Here is a 20,886-nt window from a genome sequence, read left to right as displayed (position 1 = left end):
CAAGGCTCTAGGGTGCCTGGGTGGCTCGGTGGGTTAAGCCTCTGCCTTTGGCTCAGGTCATGATCCCAGAGTCCTGGGATCGAGTCCCGCATCAGGCTCTCTGCTTGGTGGACAGCCTGCTTCCCCCTCTCTCTCTGCCTACCTGTGATTTCTCTCTCTGTGTGTCAAATAAATAAATAAAATCCTTAAAAAAAAAAAAGCTGTAATAAGAGACAAAGGTATTACATAATAATAAGTGGATCAATCCAACTACAGGATGTAACAACTGCAAATGTCCACACAACAGAGCACCTAAATACATAAAGCAAATATTAACAGAGGTAAAAAACAATATAACAACAATGTAATAATATACAATAACAGTAGTGGACTGCAACACCCTAATAACATCAACCGACAGATTACCCAAACAGAAAATCAACAAAGAAACAGTTGCTTTGAATGACACATAGAACAAATGGACCTAAAAGATACAGAATGTTTCATGCAAAATGAGCAAAACATACCTTTTTTTTTTTTTTAAGATTTTTATTTATTTATTTGACAGACAGAGATCACCAGTAAGCAGAAAGGCAGGCAGAGAGCGAAAGAAAGGGAAGCAGGCTCCCTGCTGAGTAGAGATTCCCGATGCGGGGCTTGATCCCAGGACCCTGGGATCATGACCTGAGCAGAAAGCAGAGGCTTTAACCCACTGAGCCACCCAGGCACACCCATACCTTCTTTTCTAGAGCATATGGCACATTCTCCAAAACCAATCACATATAAGGCCACAAAATGAGCCTCAATAAATTTAAAAACACCAAAATCACGTCAAGCACCTTTTCCAACCACCACAATGGGAAACCAGAAAGAAATTAACAGAAAAAAACTGGAATAAACCACAAACACATGGTAGCTATACAACATGCTACTAAACAACAATGGGTCGATGAGGAAATCAAATAATACCTGGAGACAAATGAAAATGGAAACATGACGGTCCAAGTTTTGGGGAATACGGCAAAAACAGTTTTAAGACACAAGTTTACAGCTGATACAGACCTACTTTAAGAAATAAAAAAACCTCAAACTATCTGTCCTAAAGGAACAAGGAAAAAAAAAAGTCCAAAGTTAGTAGGAGGAGGTAAATAAAAAGAGTAGAGCAGAAGTAAATTGAGACTAAGAAACAACAACAGAAAAGATCAACGAAACCAAGAACTGGTTCTTTGAAAGGATGAACAAAATTGATAAGCCTTTAGCCAGACTCATCAAGAGAGAACTCAAAGAATAAAATCAGAAACGGAAGTGAAAAACAAAATCAAAGAGCAGAAATAACGGACAACATAGAAACACAAAGGATTATTGAGATTATAAGAGAACAATAAAGTTTTATCCAAACAAATTGGACAACCTAAAAGAAATGGATACATTCCTAGAAACATACAATCTTCCAAAACTAAAACTGAATCCGGAAGAAACAAAAATTAAACAGACTTATTAGTAGTAATGAAATTAAATCAGTACAAAAAATTCCCAACAAACAAAAGTCCAGGGCCAGAAGGCTTCAAAGGTGAATTCTACTAAACACTGAAAGAAGGGTTAATACCTATTCTTCTCAAACTATTTCAAAGAATAGAAGAGGAAGAAAAACTTCCAAATTCATTCTAAGAGGCCAGCATTAGCCTACTATTAAAACTAGACAGACACTACAGGAAAAGAAAACCTGACAGACAGTTGCAAAAATCCTCAACAAAACATCAGCAAACCAAATTCAACAATATATGAAAGGGTCATTCACCAAGATCAAGTGGAATTTATTCCAGGGATGCAAGGATGGTTCAATATTCACATACCAATGTGATACATTAACAAGAAGGATGAGCATCTCATCAGATGCAGAAAAAACACCTGACAAAATACAATATCCATTCCTGATTAAAAAATAAAACGAAACGAAACAAAAAAACTCTCAACAAAGCGGGGTTAGGAGAAAAATACCTCAACATAATAAATGCTATATATGAAACAATGTACAACCAATATCATACTCAATAGTGAAAAACTGAAACCTTTCCTCTAAGATCAGAAATAAGACAAGGATGTCCACTCTAGCCACTTTTATTCAACACAGTCCTAGAAGTCCTAGCCAAAGCAATCAAACAAGAAATAAAAGGCATCTGAACTGGTAAGGAGGAAATAAAACTGTTACTCTTTACAGACATGATACTATATATAGAAAACCCTAGAGACCACAAAAACCTATTAAACAAAAGAATTAATGTACAGAAATCTGTTGTGTTTCTTCTGTACACTAATAATGAAGTAGAAGAGAGATTAAGAAAACAATCTCATTTACAAATGCATCAAAAAGAAAAAAAAAAATACCTAGGAATAAACCTAACCAAGGAGGGGAAGACCTACACTCTGAAAATTTTAAGACCTTAAGGAAAAAAACGGAAGACAATACAAATATATATAAAGATATACCACACTTGTGGATGGGAAGAATACTGTTAAAATGCCCATACTACCCAAAGTAATTTAAAAATTTAATGCAATCACTACCAAAATAACCACAGTGCTTTTCACAGAACTAGAACAAATAGCACTAAATTTTGTATTAAGCCACAAAAGACCCCAGTCAAAGCAATCTTGAAAAAGAATAAAGTTGGAGGTATCACAATCCCAGATTTCAAGATACACTACAAAGTTATAGTAACTGAAAAATATGGTACTGGTAGAAAAACAGATCAGTAGAATAGGAGAGACTGATTAGAAATAAAACCATGCTTTTATGTTCAATTAATCTATGAAACAGGAGTCAAGAATATCAATACAGAAAAGACAGTCTCTTCAATAAATGGTGCTGGCAAAATTGGGTAGTTACATGCCAAAGCATAAAACTGGACCACTTTCTCACACCATGCATAAAAATAAACTCAAAATTATTAAAGACCTAAAATGATTAAATATGAGACCTGAAACCATAAAATTCCTAAAAGAAAACACAGGCTATTTTGACTTTAGCCTTAGCAATATATTTATAGATACGTCTCTTCAGTAAAGGGAAACAGAAGCAAAAATAAACTATTGGAACTAAACCGAAATAAAAAGCTTAGGCACAGTGAAAGAAACCATCAACAAAACAAAAAGGCAACCCTACTGAATGGAAGACTTGGAAAATGATGTCATCTGTAAGGGATTAATTTCCAAAATATATACAGAATTTACACAACTCAACACACACACACACAAAAAACAAATAATCTGATTAAAACATGGGTGCAGGACCTGAGAAGACATTCTTCCAAAAATATACAGATGGCCAAAAGACCCACAAAGATGCTCAACATCACTAATCCTCATGGAAATGCAAATCAAAACCACAATGAGGTATCAGCTCACACCAGTGAGAATGGCTAACATCAAAAACGTAAGAAATAACGTAAGAGGGGGCGCCTGGGTAGCTCAGTGGGTTAAAGCCTCTGCATTCGGCTCAGGTCATGATCCCAGGGTCCTGGGATCGAGCCCCACATCAGGCTCTCTGCTCAGCGGGGAGCCTGCTTCCTCCTCTCTCTCTGCCTGCCTCTCTGCCTACTTGTGATCGCTCTCTGTCAAATAAATAAAAAAATTCTTATAAAAAAAAAAAAAAAAAAGAATGTAAGAAATAACACACGTTGCAAGGATGTGGAGAAAAGAGAAATCTTGTGCACTCTTAGTAGGAATGTAAATTGGTGCAACCTCTATGGAAAACAGCATGAAGAAACATCAATTCAAAAAGATATATGCATCTCTATGTTTATTGCAGCATTATTTACAGCAAGCAGTATTTTTTTTTTTTAAGTAATCTACCAAACATGGAGCTCAAACTTACAACCCAGAGATCAAGATTTGTATGCTCTACCAGCCAGGTGCCCCTTTACAGTAGCCAATATATCAAAGCAATCCCACATGTCTACTGATGGATGGGATAAAGAAGATGTGGTGTATATACATACACACACACACAATATTAGTTAGCTACAAAAATGAATGGCATCTTGCTATTCCTGACAGCATGGATGGACCTAGAGGGCATGGTGCTAAGTAAAACAAGTCAGACAGAGAAAAACAAATACCACAGAATTTCACTTATATGTGGACTCCAAATGTCAAAACAAATGAACAAAGAGAAACAGACTCATTAATATAGACAACAAACTGGTGGTGGCCAGAGGGGAGGTGGGTAAGGAGATAGGCAAAATAAATGAAGGAAATTAAGAGATACATACTTCTAGCTATTAAATAAGTCACAGAGATAAAAAGCACAGTGTAGGGCATAAAGTCAAAAGTATAGTAATATTTTATGATGACAGAGGATGACTTAACTGCAGTGAGCACTGAGTAATATATAGAACTATAGAATTGTTACATTGTACACTTGAAACTAATAACACTATCAACTGCACTAAAATAATAAAAATTTAAAATAGCTTATAAATTTTAACAATCACCATTACTACTTTCAGTAATACAAAGACTTTGTCAGACTGCTAGTTGTTCTTTAATATCCATTCTCCTCTTTTCCTAAAGTCATGGGGTTTTTTTGTTATCTTTTTTTGTTTTTTAAAAGATTTTATTTATTTATTTGACAGACAGAGATTACAAGTAGGCAGAGAAGCAGGCTGAGAGAGAAGAGGAAGCAGGCTCCCTGCCAAGCAGAGAGCTCGATGCTGGCCTTGATCCCAGGACCCTGGGCCACCCAGGCACCCTAAAATCATGTTTTGAACTGGGCACATGGCGGTACAGCTAATGAGTATATTTTCCAGCAACCCCCACACTCCCCCACAGTTAAGTTGATCAAATGACTAACCTGGCCAGTAGCATGTGAATTCCTAAGGATTCTCACACCCTTTCCCTTCCCCTTAAAAGAAATGAAAAATCTGTCTTGGACCCAGAGATGAAACTACTAGCACCAGAGGCCCACTTCTGTTACGTGAGACCAAAATAAACAAAAACTAAGAAACAAAAAATGCTTCTATCTATTCTAAGCCACTATATTTTGAGTCTCTCAGATACAGGCTATATACGCTAATATAGATCTCCTGCAAGTTGCTGGCTAACTCTTCTGGGTTAACGACCAACTGACCATGAGATGCTGTTCTCATGTCATCAGGCAATTACATCTGACCTATTCCCACCTCCTTCAGAAGATAAATTATAGTCTAGACCTTGCTATTCTGAATAACCCCTATTTTTCTAGGAAGATTTCCATGTGTTTCATTTATTTCTTTATTTCCATGTGGTTTATTAGACATTAGGCAGGTGTCACCAAATAACTTCTCATTTTCCAGGAGTCCCAAAGATACGGTGATGTTCACATTACTACTGATGCATTTTCCATCAAACAAATTGGATCTATTGCCAGACACTCTAGGTTTAATAATCCAAATCAAACTACCACATAGTCTGCGATGAATCATGTCTTAATGAAAAAAAGAGCTAAAGATGACAACCTACGACCATCAGCTAATAGTGATGTGGATGAGTGAAAAAATCAGTGATTGAGTATCCCCAGTCAATTAATGAATGTCTCCCTATAGCACAGAAGGCCGACCTCTAGGATGGCTACTCCTGCATCTTGATTGTTCTTGCCAATCTTAGCCTTTATGCTTTTGAGTATGATTACTCTCTTTAATGTAAAACTTGGTGACCTACCAACAATTTCAGTTAAGTGACAGTAATAGATTATATTGCACTGTCCACTGTTCACTAGTCATCCTTATGAACAAGAGCTTATATATGAGAAAATTAGATGATCTATAAAGGGTTGGGAATCAAAACAATGTCCTCAGGTTTTTAAAATCATCTTTATTCAAATAGCATCTTTAATTTATAAACATTTCAGGGAAACTGATGCCAATTAGTTTGTTAAAATAAGCAAGTTTCTTGAGTATTTCATGAAATCAAATCTGAACAAAGAATGAGAGGAATAGAGGACTTAATAAATGCAATGTTTTATTCCAAGAAAAATCATGTCCCAGGATATGTGACAGATTCTCCCCCCTTCCTAGCTCCACAGCCCCATTCTCTCAAGAAAAATGAAGAAAACAAAATACCTCAAAAATCATAAGCTTGAAAGGCCAATAAGCTTGAGATTTAACAGGAAATTCAGAGAAATACTTAAGACCAAAGAGTCTGACAAAGTCTTGGGGTTTGATTTTATATTATTAAAATCTGACATACATTTTATATATGGGGACTATTTATATGTTCTGGGATAAGATGAAAAGCAAAATGATACCGATTACAGATACCTATCTTAGATCCCTGCCCGTTTCAAGGTCTTATGGATATTTTAGGCTAGAACAGTGACAGCAAAATCTGTTTCCAAAAGCCAATTATAGAAGCTTATAAAGATAAAATTTAACTCACCTTCAGCATCCTTAACCATATCGAGTTTAAGAGCCTTTGTTCCATCAAAGCAAAATGCCTTGATGGAATTCAGCCCTAACAATAAAGCATTCTGTTTTATTTTCTCTACTTTTTTGGATATTTTATCCAGTGCTATTACTTCTCCCTAAAAAACAAACAAAACACACATAAAAATGAGGTGTAAACCCAAAGCAGTCACGACAACTACTAATAATGAGGAAAACTGGTGATAAATTATGGTCTTTCCTACTTTCCTCCCATCCCTAGTTTTAAATCTGAATTCATTAACCAAATGTGTATCAAAGTTACATTAAAATACTTAAGTCTTATCCTTTTAAAAAACCCCATTCTTAGAGCGAGACAAACCAAGAAACAGACTCTTAACTATAAAGAACAAACTTCTGGTTAGGGGAAGCGGGAGGGGGGTAGGTGAAACAGGGGACAGGGATGAATTCCCTTCATTACTTAAGGCTACTCACTGAGGCTGCACTAGTGTTACCACAAGGGGTGTGTGTGTGTGTCTGTGTGTGTGTGTGTGTGTGTGTGTATGGCTGCATATATGTACAGACTGCATATATTCATACACACATAGAACATAGATACACATACAATATAGGTTTTAACTCTTCCATATGTTTATTGAAAATATAAATTTATTATGTATGTACATATACATGCATGTGAGTGTGCATTATTTTCTTGCTTGTGACACAGTGAATGTTTCAAAAATTGTAATAGTATCAAATACTAATATGCAGGTAATGTGAATTTTCATCAGAAGTCTTTGGATAAAATGATTTGCACTAATGAAAGGGAAAAATTACAATTTCATCTTGACACAGTAAATGTTCCTATTATTTTTTTGCAAGACTGTTTTTACCAATCTTTGGCATTTACAAGATTGCTTGTACCAAATGACCATCCTAAAAACCATCAAATATAGATCAGAAATAGTCATCTGGTAAAGTCCAACATCTGGCACTTTGGGGAGTGGGCACACAGATATTACAACTTCTATCAACTGAATCAGAGCAGAAAGGCTCTGCTAAGCCTCACAGAACAGTATTTCTATGCTAGAAAGTCCTACACTTCATGTAGGCAATTTTTCCTTATTTATAAATGAGTACTATAAAAAAAAAATGCCAAGTTTCCTAGGTGCCTAAGATTTCCTACCACTGTATAAATCTGAGCTAACTTGGAAAAATATGAATGGATCCACTGTCCCCAGTCTTTTACTGCCTTTGCAATGCTCTTTACCCAGTTTAGATTCCATGCTGTATCTCATTACTCTTATACACATCCTGTGTCTTAGATGTAAGCATGACAAAAAATGCTGCTGTGGTTAAATCCAATTCTTCACCAACTTCACATCCAAACCCAAAAGCTAAAAAATGCCCATCACTATCCCAACAAATTTTACCTTACATTCATGACCACTGTATTCACAGAGCCCATTGTGCAAACTGGAATTACTAGGACGCGTCCATAGCCCATTCTCACTTTCATTTTCCTAGATTAACATTTCATACCCCCCAGCTCTTACTACCTCCTTCCCCATCCCCATTCTCATCTGATGACCTTGCTTCATATTTCACTGAGAAGACCCAAACAACTGAAAGAAACCTTCCTACCTCTTACCACATCGACCGGCCCACCAATATCTGCACCCACGTACTCCAACCCCCTCCTATTTCCAAGGATAAACTGCCACATGCTACCATCTAAAGCAAAGTGTGCATCAGACTGTATCCCATTTCCCCTCCTCAAAGATACAGTTAGCAATTTCCCCTTTTAATGGATCTCTCATTAGCATACAAACATGATCATTTCTCTCATCTTAAAGTATTCCCTGAGTTCATTTCCAACTACTGCCCCATTTCACTGTATTCCTGTAAAAATAACTCCCCCCACCACCCCTGCCAAAGGAGTGATCTTGATTCACTTTCTTGGATTCCTCTCAATCTCAATCCAAGCAAGGATTTCCACTCACCAAAGCTGCTTATGATAAGGCTGCCCATCACCAGCCTGGTGCTAAGCCCACTGGACGCTCCCAGTCCTCAATTTTTGTGTCCCGGCAACAACATCTGACACAGCTGATCTCTCCACTGTCTTTCAATCCCTTTCTTCCCATTGTTTCCAGGGTGTCAGACATACTCCTCTGGTTTTCCTCTGACACGGCTGGTCATTCCTTCTCCTTTCCCCAACCTCTGAATGTTGGCACACAGCACCCATGCGGCTCAGTTTTCTGGCCTCTTCTACTCTCTATTGCCACCCATATCAGTTTTATGGCTTTACATATTATCTCTAAGCTGAAGACTTCCAAATTGCTATTTTATATATTTTTACACTTCCAATCTATATATTTATTTCCAGTCTATACCTCTGTCCTGAACTCTAGGCTCAAATATCCAATTGCCTGCTCAGTATCATCCATTGCAAGTCTAACAGACACTTCAATTTAATATCTCCAAAACTAACTTTCTGACTTGCTCCTCCCATAGTCACCCTTACCCAAAATCTGTAGGAGTCACCCTTGATCACTCTCTCATTTCCATAACCCACATCCAGTGCATCGGCAGCTTCTTACAACTCCACCTTAAACACATCTCCAGAACTTTTTGCCACCTCCATAATGCTTCCCTGAATTACTGTCTCAGACCAGTCACCCCTGCCCTCCTCCAGTCTGTTTTAAAGGCAATAGCTAAAAGGATACTGGAAATAGTAAAGAGGCATATGTCACTCTTCTGGGACTTCCCATCACTCGAGCACAACCAACATCCTGTGAGACCCTACCAACAGCTAGACCCAAACATTCTCCCCCGAGCGTCCCTCTCTCTGTTCTCTTTTCTTCCTCCTGTCTTTCTCACTTTGTCTTTCTTAGCAAAATGCAGAGGTTCCTCCAACAGGTCAGGTGCGCTCCAGCCTCAGAGCAACCACACTTGCTTTTTCTCAAGAGAAAACATGCGTCCCACAGACCTCTATGTTGCTCATCACCTCAAAGTCCTTCCTCAAAAACTCTTTACAGAGTGTATTTCTCACCACCCTCCTAAACACTGCATACCCACTCCCCTCCACAGCCCCAGTGCCCCTCCCCTTCCTCTCTTGCTCACCAGCGCCCTTACCGCGATCCTACATGCCATAACGTGTATTCATTTAGCTTATTATCTGTCTCTTCTTAACTAGAAGGGAAGCTACACGACGAAGACAATTTTGGTCCCAGTGGTTTATTGCTGCATCCCCAGTACTTGGCATATATAAGTACTGTCTGTTTAATCAACCAACCAACCAATTAAAATCTGCCTCCAGATCAAATAGGTGAAGATAATAGTGTGTCTAAGCATTTCAGGAACCATGTAATTTTATGATTTGACACAAGAAGAAAGATAGCATCAACTGGCCCTATTCTTCTTGAGCTGAAGAATCTTAGGTGCAGCACAGAATGGTCACAGTGAGTGACAACGTCACACTGAGTTTTAGACACAAAGTAACCCATAATGAAAGGAAACATACTGTCAAATACATATATGTGGGGGAAAAGCCATAGAATCTGAAATAAAGTCATCCGAGACTTACTATATTTTATGACAATGCAACAAGCTTAATAATTAAGCCATATCATAAGGTTTTTATGAATCTCAAGAAAATGTGTTTGATGTGCACATATCATAATGTACATATATATTATCAATGTATATATTGATACTTCAATATATACTATCAAATTAAGTTTCAGAGGCAGATTTTAGTAGTTTAAGAAGTGTCAAGTCTGATAATCAAGAACATAAAAAAATCTCTTAAGTGTTGCATTTAAATGTAATTTTATGAAGAAGACTTCTACTCTACAAATGTATTAGTAAATTTAGGATTTAAGAAGATCTTCAGATAGTCTTCATAAATGTTAATTATCTACTGAACTCAATATGTGAAGAATGCCATTACTGAACGGTCTTCACTTTGGCCGAATCTGAAATAATTCAGATTATAAATGTCTACATAATGTTCCATAAGTAACATGAGGTTCCACCTTCAACACTGAAACATGTGATATGTTGAGAGTAGTTTTTGCTGTGAAGACAGTCTCACCTGATCATGCATTAATGCTGCAATGTGTGTTGTTTTGCCCCCGGGCGCTGCACACAAATCCAGAATCTTCTCTCCGGGTTGAGGATCTAGAACATGAGCTACTACAGCAGACGGCAAATTCTATTAAAAAAAAAAAAAAAAATCAACTACCAATGATTCTAAGTCCTTTTAAAATTCAGAATAAGAGAACATAATGAAATCTTTGGAGGTAATCCAATACAACATCCTCTGTCAGGAATAGGTTTTCTGTAAATATACCAGTGTCAGAAAATTCAGTTTCCAAGAGTATCCTATGATCTCACTGGACATTCATACACGAGACACACACATGCATGATGTATTTCCCCTATCAATTTAACAAAAAAAAGCACATTATTCCCCCCTCAATTCAGCGGTCTCAATATTGTGAAGGCCAAAGCCCTTTCAGAAATATAACAAAGCTCTGGATCTTTTTCTAAGAAAATGTACAAAATTTTGTAATTTCAGGTTCTTCACCATCTAACACCCACTTAAGAATCCTAGTTTTATGCTACTAATGCCACTCAAAGACATCTGGGTTCCTATCTCCCCACCACTACCACATTTCTGTAGGAGAAAAGTAAAATGTAAGCCAATCTTACTATTTCTGATTGACACCTAGAAATATGAGATTGGACAACTCCTGTATCTACAGCAATAAGCCATATGGCAACCAGTTACATTATACCATTAAATCATTATTAGTTTGTTTTTTTTTTAAAGATTTTATTTATGGGGCGCCTGGGTGGCTCAGTGGGTTAAGCCTCTGCCTTCGGCTCAGGTCATGATCCCAGGGGCCTGGGATCGAGTCCCTCATTGGGCTCTCTGCTCAGCAGGGAGCCTGCTTCTCCTCATCTCTCTCTCTGTCTGTCTCTCTGCCTATTTGTGATCTCTCTCTCTGTCAAATAAATAAATAAAATCTTTAAAAAAAAAAAAAAGATTTTATTTATTTATTTGACAGACAGAGATCACAAGTAGGCAGAGAGGTAGGCAGAGAGAGAGAGAAGGAAGCAGGTTCCCTGCTGAGCAGAGAGCTTGATGCGGGACTCGATCCCAGGACCCTGAGATAATGACCTGAGCCACCCAGGTGCCCTTTATTTATTTTTTTTTAAAGATTTTATTTAAATCATTATTAATTTTAAAAAAATCATTATTAGTCTTGATCAAAAAGGATTGCTACTGGGGCGCCTGGGTGGCTCAGTGGGTTAAAGCCTCTGCCTTCAGCTCAGGTCATGATCCCAGGGTCCTGGGATTGAGCCCCACATTGGGCTCTCTGCTCAGTGGGGAGCCTGCTTCCCTCTCTCTCTCTGCCTGCTTCTCTGCCTACTTGTGATCTCTGTCTGTCAAATAAATAAATAAAATCTTTAAAAAAAAATGGATTGCTACTCTAGGGTAACAATTTTCCTTAAATAAAACAGAATAATATCCCAAAGTAATGCATTTTTTAAAAAATTTTTTTATTTATTTCACAGAGAAAGTACACACAAGGTGGAGGTAGAGGGTGAGAAGCAGATTTCCCACTGAACAGGCAGCCTGATGCAGGACCCTGGGATCATGACCTGAGCCAAAGGCAGATACTTAACTGATGGAGCTACCCAGGTGCCCCTGTAATGCATTGTTTTTAAAGTAATGTATTTTCTAAATTACTTTTCAAGAAAAAGCAGTAGAGGCTAATAAGCAATTAAAACACTTTTGTGCAACAGAAGGTTTCTTTTTTTTTTTTTAAAGGCTAAAATCAGCTGAGAAAAAGAAGAGAACATGTACAAAGGTTGGGTTTTTTGTTTTGTTTTTGTTTTTCATTTTTACTGCTTTACCAAAGGTAGATCAGAAAAATCACAAAAAGTATGGTAATAGAATAAAAACTTAGATTTGAAATAACTCGCTGAGTTTATGTTTCAATGTCATTAAATATTTTATCCTAACATATACTTGCCTGTAAAAATAAGTAGCTGGGCAGTACATTGTCAAATGAGGGGCTGAGATATATTGGTTCTGTCATTCTTATGCCTATACCTCTGAAAAGTAGAAAAATCAAACATTAGTCTGCATAAATTCCTGAGTCCATACAAATTAAACTTCCAGGAACATACCCACACTGCACAACAAATAAAAGACGTTCTCCCTTTTTAAAAACCTCTTTTACTCAATACCACAATACTTAGGCTATTCCTGTGAATTGTTCATGACTTGTTCCTTGCAATAGAAGGCCATCAAAAAGCTAAAAAGGATAGTTCCATATATTTTTCATTTAGGCACAAAGGAGTTTCTTCAGAGAGTTGAACAACTGAGAAAGGCAAAGAAGTGAATCTTTTTTTTTAAACATAGCTATGCAATTAAAAATACTATTTATGTTAACATAAAGCATTTATTCTTACTTTATTTTTCATGCCAGTATACAGTGTTGTGTTTCAGGTGTACAATATTGTGATTCAACATTTCTATATATTACTTTGTGCTCATCTCTTATATACTACATACAAGTATATAAGAGTATACTCATAAGTATACTCTTTTTTTCTTTAAAGATTTATTTATTTTAGGGGTGCCTGGGTGGCTCAGCCATTAAGTCTCTGCCTCAGGTCATGATCCCATGATCCTGGGATCGAGCCCCACATCAGGCTCAGCCATTAAGTCTCTGCCTCAGGTCATGATCCCATGATCCTGGGATCGAGCCCCACATCAGGCTCCCTGCTCTGCAAAGAGCCTGCTTCTCCCTCTCCCACTCCTGCTCGTGTTCCCTCTCTTGCAGTGTCTCTCTCTGTCAAATAAACAAAATCTTTTAAAAAAGAATGTAGTTATTTTAGAGAGAGAGAGAGCACATGCATGCATGAGAGAGGGTGGGGCAGAGGGAAAGGGAGAGAGTCACAAGCAGACTCAGCACTGAGTATGGAGCCTGATGGGGGGCTCGATCTCATGACCCTGAGATCACAACCTGAACTGAAACCAAGAGTCAGATGCTTAATGGACCACACCACAGAAGCACCCCAGGATAAGCACACTCCTAATCCCTTTCACCTATTTCACCCATTCCTACCCACCTCCCCTCTGAGAACCACCAGTTTGTTCTCTACAGATAAAAGTCCGTTTTTTGATTTGTCTTCTTTTCCCCTTCATCCATTTGTTTTGTTTCTTAAATTCCACATATGAGATCATATGGTATTTGTCTCTCTCTAACATCTGAATCTTTATTTGTTGATTCATTCTAATCTTTCTGGTAACAGATTCATGATCACTGTTAACAGCTTTTAATTCAATAAACGTTTTCTGAATGCTTCAGTTTGCAAGGCACTATGCCTAGGTACTTGTATGAAAAATAAAAATATACCTAAGAATCATGCTTTATTCATGTGGATGCAAGCAACCACAAATACACCACACAACTCTCATCTCTTTAGAGAGTAACTGCCCAGTACTGACACAAGCCTCAAGATGAGCTTTTCTACCTTTATCCCATGTTAAAAGTGGCAGTGGACCTGATCAGAGCAGGAAGGGCCTGGACCCAGGAGAACATGGTGGCCGATGATTCATTAGCACAAACATTGCCATCTGGGAGTGGCTATCAGAGACCATCACAGGGAAGAGAAAGCACACAAATACTGTTGGCTTATCAGGCCACGCCACTGAGAGCAAGAAAAAAGGGAAATCAACACCATGTTCCAGGGATTAGAGGGGCATAGAAAAAGTGCATTCTGGTAATAAAGGCAAGATTAAGAACCTGGATTTAAAACCAGGTACAGGAGTACAAGCAAGGAAGAGAGTCTGAACAGGGAGAACAAGAACAAACTCCTCCGGTCCAGTACAGTAGATGAGGTCAGAGCTTCTGAACCAGTGTTCGCAGAGAAGCATCTACATGGATGGTTTGCACTCAGCTTTATGTAGGGAGGTGGGCTCATTTTACCCATAATACTCCTGACACCAAATGTGTGGCATTTTCTCTCACGCCAGCTGGGAGTCCTCCACTCCAGTTCAGTCCTGACACAATCTGCCAGGGGTTACTATGAGATGCCATGGGCTCAACAGTTGGATCCGACACAACGAGTGTCACTCCAGATGCCAGTGGCATGTCTGGGCTGCCGTCTGTACTTTCTCCTCAATAGGCTGCAAATTTGGGGGTTTCCACACTGCCCTCCTCGGGTTTGAAAATTCACTAGAACAACTCACAGAACTCAGAACAACACTTACTAGTACGGTTTACCATGGAGAATACAACTTAGAAATGGCCAAAGGAAAGAGATGCACGGGAGAAGGTAAGGGAGAGGTATATGGGTCACCACTCCCCCCGTGCCTGGATGTGTTCACCAACCTGAACCCCACCATCTAGGAGTCTTTATGGAGGTTTCATGACATAGGCATGATTGATTATTTCACTGACCACTGGATATGAACTCAATTTCCAGGCCCTCTCCCCTCCCTAGAGGTTTGGGGGTAGAGCTACAAGTTCCAACATTCTACATACAAGGTTGGTTCCTCCAGCAAGTGCCTTCCAGAAGCTATCAAGGGACCCCCAGCTACCAGTCACCTCATTAGCATATAAAAGACACTCATCACTGCAGAGATTCCAAGGATTTGAGGAGCTGTGAGCCAGAAACCCAAAGAACAAATTATTATTATGCCACAACAGGATCGGTTTACACTGCTCTTTAGATGAAATGATTTCTGTCGATACTCGTGGACTGCAACTGCAGTGGTTAGGACTACGATGTCCACTCGGTTCTAACATCCTTTGTCATACAATAAATGTTAATTCCTTTCTCCTTCTACCCACCCCTTTTATCCTCACTCGTTTGTTTACCACTTGATATGTCTGAATCTATACTTTTAATCAGACTTAGTTAATCAGTTAGTCTTTGGTCCTTGCTCCAGCCAGGATCAAATCTAAACATTTCCCACAAAGTTCCTGCCCCTGACCAGAAAAAATACAAAGGAACCTTCTGAAAAGTCACAGCCTCACATTCAAAAGTCAGTCGTTTGTTGACACAACAGTGCACTCATCTTGATCAACACCTCAGCCCCAGCCCAGTCTGGACCCACTACTGGACACCTTGAATTCCATGACCTGCTCACTCTTTCATAATTTAAATGACTTTCTGACTTGAGGACACTAGTCCTCAGAAAAATACTCAAACGTTAACATTTATATGTCTGCCTTTCTAATCCAGTTCCTACCTAGCGCTTCAAGTTCTATTTCTTTGAGTACTCCTTCTGACCACCATCACAAGTAGTCCATCTTTCCAGTATTCAACTTAAAACAACAAGGAATAATTTAAACGAATTACTGTTCCAGTATGGGATTGTTTCTTTCTTTTTGACTATTTGGGGGGTGGGGAGAATAGGGCAAATTTTATTTTTTAAAATTTTTAAGGTTTTATTTTTATTTGAGAGAGAGCATGGGCATGGGGACCGTACAGGGAGAGGGAGAAGAAGGCTCCCTGCTGAGCAAGGTGCCCAATGCAGGGCTCTATCCCAGGACCCGGGAATGATGACCCGAGCCAAAGGCAGATGCTTGACCAACTAAGCCACCCAGGCACCCCACAAAAAAATCTTTAATAAAAAATAAAACTGTTTTTGTAATATGTATCTCCATATAATAATGCAAAGCACCAGATCTCACATGATTAAAAAGGCTGTTAGTAAATTAATCTACCTCTATGAAGTCTACGACTAAACTCCACTGTAATTTAAGAAAACAAAGGGTGCAAATTTACTAGTTCAATAACAAAGTACCACTAGTAGACATAGTTCTAAAATTTTATAATAAGAAACATGATATATGCATAGCGTTTCTTTGTTATGGAAGCATGCTCTTCCTCATATAGGCAGAAAAAGAAATCCTAAGAGCATACTGAATGCTGAGTTTAAAAGTTGAGTTAAAAAAAAACAAAAAAAACTGGGGCACCTAGGTGGCTCAGTGGGTTAAAGCCTCTGCCTTAGGCTCATGTTCCTGGGGTCCTGGGATTGAGCCCCGCACTGGGTGCTCTGCTTAGCGGGGAGCCTATTTCCCCCCCTCTCTCTGCCTACTTGTCATCTCTGTCAAATAAATAAATAAAATCTTTAAAAAAAAAAAAATCAACAACTTTCTGAAAGATGGCTGTCTGCTACTTCTACCAACAAACAGTACTCAGAAAGGTCTGTCAGCAAAGTTACTGGAACTACTACATTGAATAATATAAGAGAATGAAGAGTGGAAGATGGCAGAATAATAAGGATCTGAGTTCACCTCCTACCCCAAACGTAACAGACTGAACAGGACCTAGAAAATGGGTGAAGAGAGCCCTCACAACAAGGGACAACACCAAGATGAGAAGAAGAGGCAAAAATATAGTCTTGCTAAGGCAAAAACTACAACTCTGGAGCATCATTCCACGGTCAGAACAGACCTTAAAGAAAGGTTACCTCCTTGAGGAGAGATTCAAACTCCACATCTGACAACCCAACCCTTAGATAATGCATTAAGAGATGAGCTTCCAAAACATCTGGCCTTAAAAACCAATACAAAGTATGTCCAGGAAAACTACAAAACTGTAAGGAAAAGAAACCCCACTCATAAAGAGCTTGCACAGAAACTCAACCCAGAAACCAGAACAAATGGTTTCAAATCAGATCAAAACCATATCAAAAAGATCAAAAAAGATCAAAAGCTAGATCAAAAAGCACATAGACCATAGGTGAAGTAGGCCTACTTACTAATCTTGGAGCACCTGATGAAGGGGATGGGGGAGGGGAGCCCTCCTGAGGAGTAAGACACTGCTGACAGCCATTTTTGCTATCTTGTTCTGCCCTGCTGATGCTGGAGATGACAGACACCATTTTGAAATTCTCTCTCTATAATGCTACTGCCAGGGTGTACGCCCCACTGAGAGCCCCATACAACCCTGTGCCTCAGAAAAGCCTCGCAGTCTATAAGACTCCATCCACCAGCACACCTGTATCCATCAAGAATAGGCCTCCAGCTAACTAGGCAGGGGAGGGAAGCCAGCATCACCCAAGAGTGCACCTGCAGCTGTCAAGGGGCTGCCATAAGAGAAGGACACACACAGCCCACTCAGGAGACACCCCTGAAGCACCTGTGTCTGGGTACCAGGGTAAGAGAATTGCACTACTGGGCCGGACAGGACATCACTTATGTAAAAGCCACTCCTTCAGAGCCAGGAGTTGTAGATGAACTACCTAATACACAGAAACACAGAGTTAGGCATAATGAGGAGACAGAAGAATATGTTCCAAACAAAAGAATAACACAAAACATCAGAGAAAGAACTAAACAGAATGGAAATAAACAATTTATCCAATAGAAAGTCCAAAGTAATCGCCATAAAATTGCTCATCAAACTCGGGACAAAAAAGGATAAACACAGTAAGAAATTCAATAAAAAGAAAAGATTAAAAAGTTCCAATCAGAGCTGAAGAATAACAGAAATAAAAATACACTATAGGGAACAAACAGCAGATTAGTAATATAGAAGAACAGGGCAGTGCTCTGGAAAACAAGTAGTAAAAAAAAAAAGATCACCCAAACTGAACAAAAAGAAAAAGGAATTTTAACAATGAGAATAGTTTAAGGGACCTGTGAGCTAACATCAGGTGCACTAACATTCCCTCTATAGGAGTCCCCAAAAGAGGAGAGAGATAGAGAAAGGAGCTGAAATTTTATTTGAGAAATAACAGATGAAAACTTCCATCATCTGGCAAAGGAAACAAATGTCCAGATCTAGGGAAAAGAGTATCCCAAAAATGATGAACCCAAAGAGATCCACATCAAGATACATTATAATTAAAGGGTCAAAAATTTAAAATAATGACAGACCTTTAAAAGCAGCAGGAAAAAAACATAGTTATATACATGGGAACCCCCATAAGGCTATCAGCTGATTTCTCAGCACAAACTTTGCAGGCCAGGAGAGAATGAGCGGCACAACACATTCAGAGTGCTTACAATCAACAATACTAAGCAAGGTCATCATTCACAATTGATGATGGAGATAAAGTTTCCCAGAGAAGCAGAAGTTAAAGGAGTTCATCACCCCTGACCTAGTTTTATAATATTAAACAGACTTCTACAAGGAAAGGCCATAACTAGAAATAAAACACATGAAAGAAAAAAATCTAACTGGTAACTATATCTTAACGGTAGTGGATCTACCACTTACAGAGCTAGTCTGAAGGGGGAGGAGTCAAGATGGCGGAGAAGTAGCAAGCTGAGACTGCTTTAGCTAGCCGGAGATCAGCTAGATAGCTTATCTAAAGATTGCAAACACCTGAAAATCCATCGGCAGATCGAAGAGAAGAAGAACAGCAATTCTGGAAACAGAAAAACAACCACTTTCTGAAAGGTAGGACCGGCGGAGAAGTGAATCCAAAGCGACGGGAAGATAGACCCCGGGGGGAGGGGCCGGCTCCCGGCAAGCGGCGGAGCAACCGCGCACAAAATCAGGACTTTTAAAAGTCTGTTCCGCTGAGGGACATCGCTCCAGAGGCTAAACCGGGGCGAAGCCCACGCGGGGTCAGCGTGGCCTCAGGTCCCGCAGGGTCACAGAAGGATCGGGGGTGTCTGAGTGTCGCAGAGCTTGCGGGTATTGGAACGGGAAAGCCGGCTACAGAGACAGAGCCGACAGTAAGCTCGCAGCTCCGTGTTACCTTGAACCGGTCGCAGGCTCGGTGAGCTCGGAGCGCGGCCGGAGGTCAGGCAGACGGGAGTAACTGGGCGCTGTTCTCTGAGGGCGCACTGAGGAGTGGGGCCCTGGGCTCTCGGCTCCTCCGGGCCGGAGACCAGGAGGCCGCCATTTGTATTCCCGTCCTCTGGAACTCTACGGAAAGCGCTCAGGGAACAAAAGCTCCTGAAAGCAAACCCGAGCGGATTACTCACCCCGGCCCCGGGTAAGGGCGGTGTAATTCCGCCTGGGGCAAAGACACTTGAGAATCACTACAACAGGCCCTTCCCCCAGAAGATCAACAAGAAATCCAGCCGAGACCAAGTTCACCTACCAAGGAGTGCGGTTTCAATACCAAGGAGAGCAGCAGAATTCCAGAGGAGGAGAAAGCCAAGCACGGAACTCATGGCTTTTTTCCTGTGATTTTTTTTAGTCTTGCAGTTAATTTAATTTTTTCTTTTTCTTTTTTTTTTTTTTTTTTCTCGCCTTCAGGTAAAATTTTTTTTTTAACTGTTACCTTTTTCTTTTTTAACGATTTTTTACTAGTTTATCTAATATATACATTTTTTCTTTTTTACATTTTTCTTAGGTATTTTCTTTTTTAAAAAAATTCTTTTCTTTTCTTTTCTTTTTTTTCTTTTCTTTTTGTTTTTTTTTTCTTTCTTCCTTTTTGAACCTCTTTTTATCCCCTTTCTTCCCACTCACGATTTTGGATCTCTTCTAATTTGGTTAAAGCATATTTTCCTGGGGTTGTTGCCACCCTGTTAGTATTTTATTTGCCCCTTCATTTACTCTTATCTGGACAAAATGACAAGACGGAAAAATTCAACACAAAAAAAAGAACAAGAGGCAGTACCGAAGGCTGGGGACCTAATCAATACAGACATCGGTAATATGTCAGATCTAGAGTTCAGAATGACAATTCTCAAGGTTCTAGCCGGGCTCGAAAAAGGCATGGAAGATATTAGAGAAACCCTCTCGAGAGATATAAAAGCCCTTTCTGGAGAAATAAAAGAACTAAAATCTAACCAAGGTGAAATCAAAAAAGCTATTAATGAGGTGCAATCAAAAATGGAGGCTCTCACTGCTAGGATAAATGAGGCAGAAGAAAGAATTAGTGATATAGAAGACCAAATGACAGAGAATAAAGAAGCTGAGCAAAAGAGGGACAAACAGCTACTGGACGACGAGGGGAGAATTCGAGAGATAAGTGACACCATAAGACGAAACAACATTAGAATAATTGGGATTCCAGAAGAAGAAAGTGAGAGGGGAGCAGAAGGTATACTGGAGAGAATTATTGGGGAGAATTTCCCCAATATGGCAAAGGGAACGAGCATCAAAATTCAGGAGGTTCAGAGAACGCCCCTCAAAATCAATAAGAATAGGCCCACACCCCGTCACCTAATAGTAAAATTTACAAGTCTCAGTGACAAAGAGAAAATCCTGAAAGCAGCCCGGGAAAAGAAGTCTGTAACATACAATGGTAAAAATATTAGATTGGCAGCTGACTTATCCACAGAGACCTGGCAGGCCAGAAAGAGCTGGCATGATATTTTCAGAGCACTAAACGAGAAAAACATGCAGCCAAGAATACTATATCCAGCTAAGCTATCATTGAAAATAGAAGGAGAGATTAAAAGCTTCCAGGACAAACAACAACTGAAAGAATTTGCAAATACCAAACCAGCTCTACAGGAAATCTTGAAAGGGGTCCTCTAAGCAAAGAGAGAGCCTACAAGTG

The 20,886-nt window shown here is 39.3% G+C and overlaps 1 protein-coding gene across 1 annotated transcript in view; it reads right to left on the bottom strand.

Annotated features, from left to right (window-relative positions):
- Positions 1–20,886, bottom strand: part of NSUN6 (NOP2/Sun RNA methyltransferase 6) — a 65,399-nt gene that overhangs the window by 18,555 nt on the left and 25,958 nt on the right. The window contains exons 6-8 of the mRNA XM_059184011.1: positions 12,428–12,509; positions 10,477–10,596; positions 6,394–6,538 (exon numbers count right to left, since the gene is read on the bottom strand). Of these exons, the coding sequence (XP_059039994.1) occupies positions 6,394–6,538; positions 10,477–10,596; positions 12,428–12,509 (347 nt within the window). The remainder of the gene's footprint in view (positions 1–6,393; positions 6,539–10,476; positions 10,597–12,427; positions 12,510–20,886) is intronic.

Source organism: Mustela lutreola, chromosome 8, assembly GCF_030435805.1.
Source record: "Mustela lutreola isolate mMusLut2 chromosome 8, mMusLut2.pri, whole genome shotgun sequence".
Lineage (NCBI taxonomy): Eukaryota > Metazoa > Chordata > Mammalia > Carnivora > Mustelidae > Mustela > Mustela lutreola.
The sequence above is the reverse complement of the archived record's forward strand: the minus strand, read 5'-3'. Positions and strand labels throughout refer to the sequence as shown.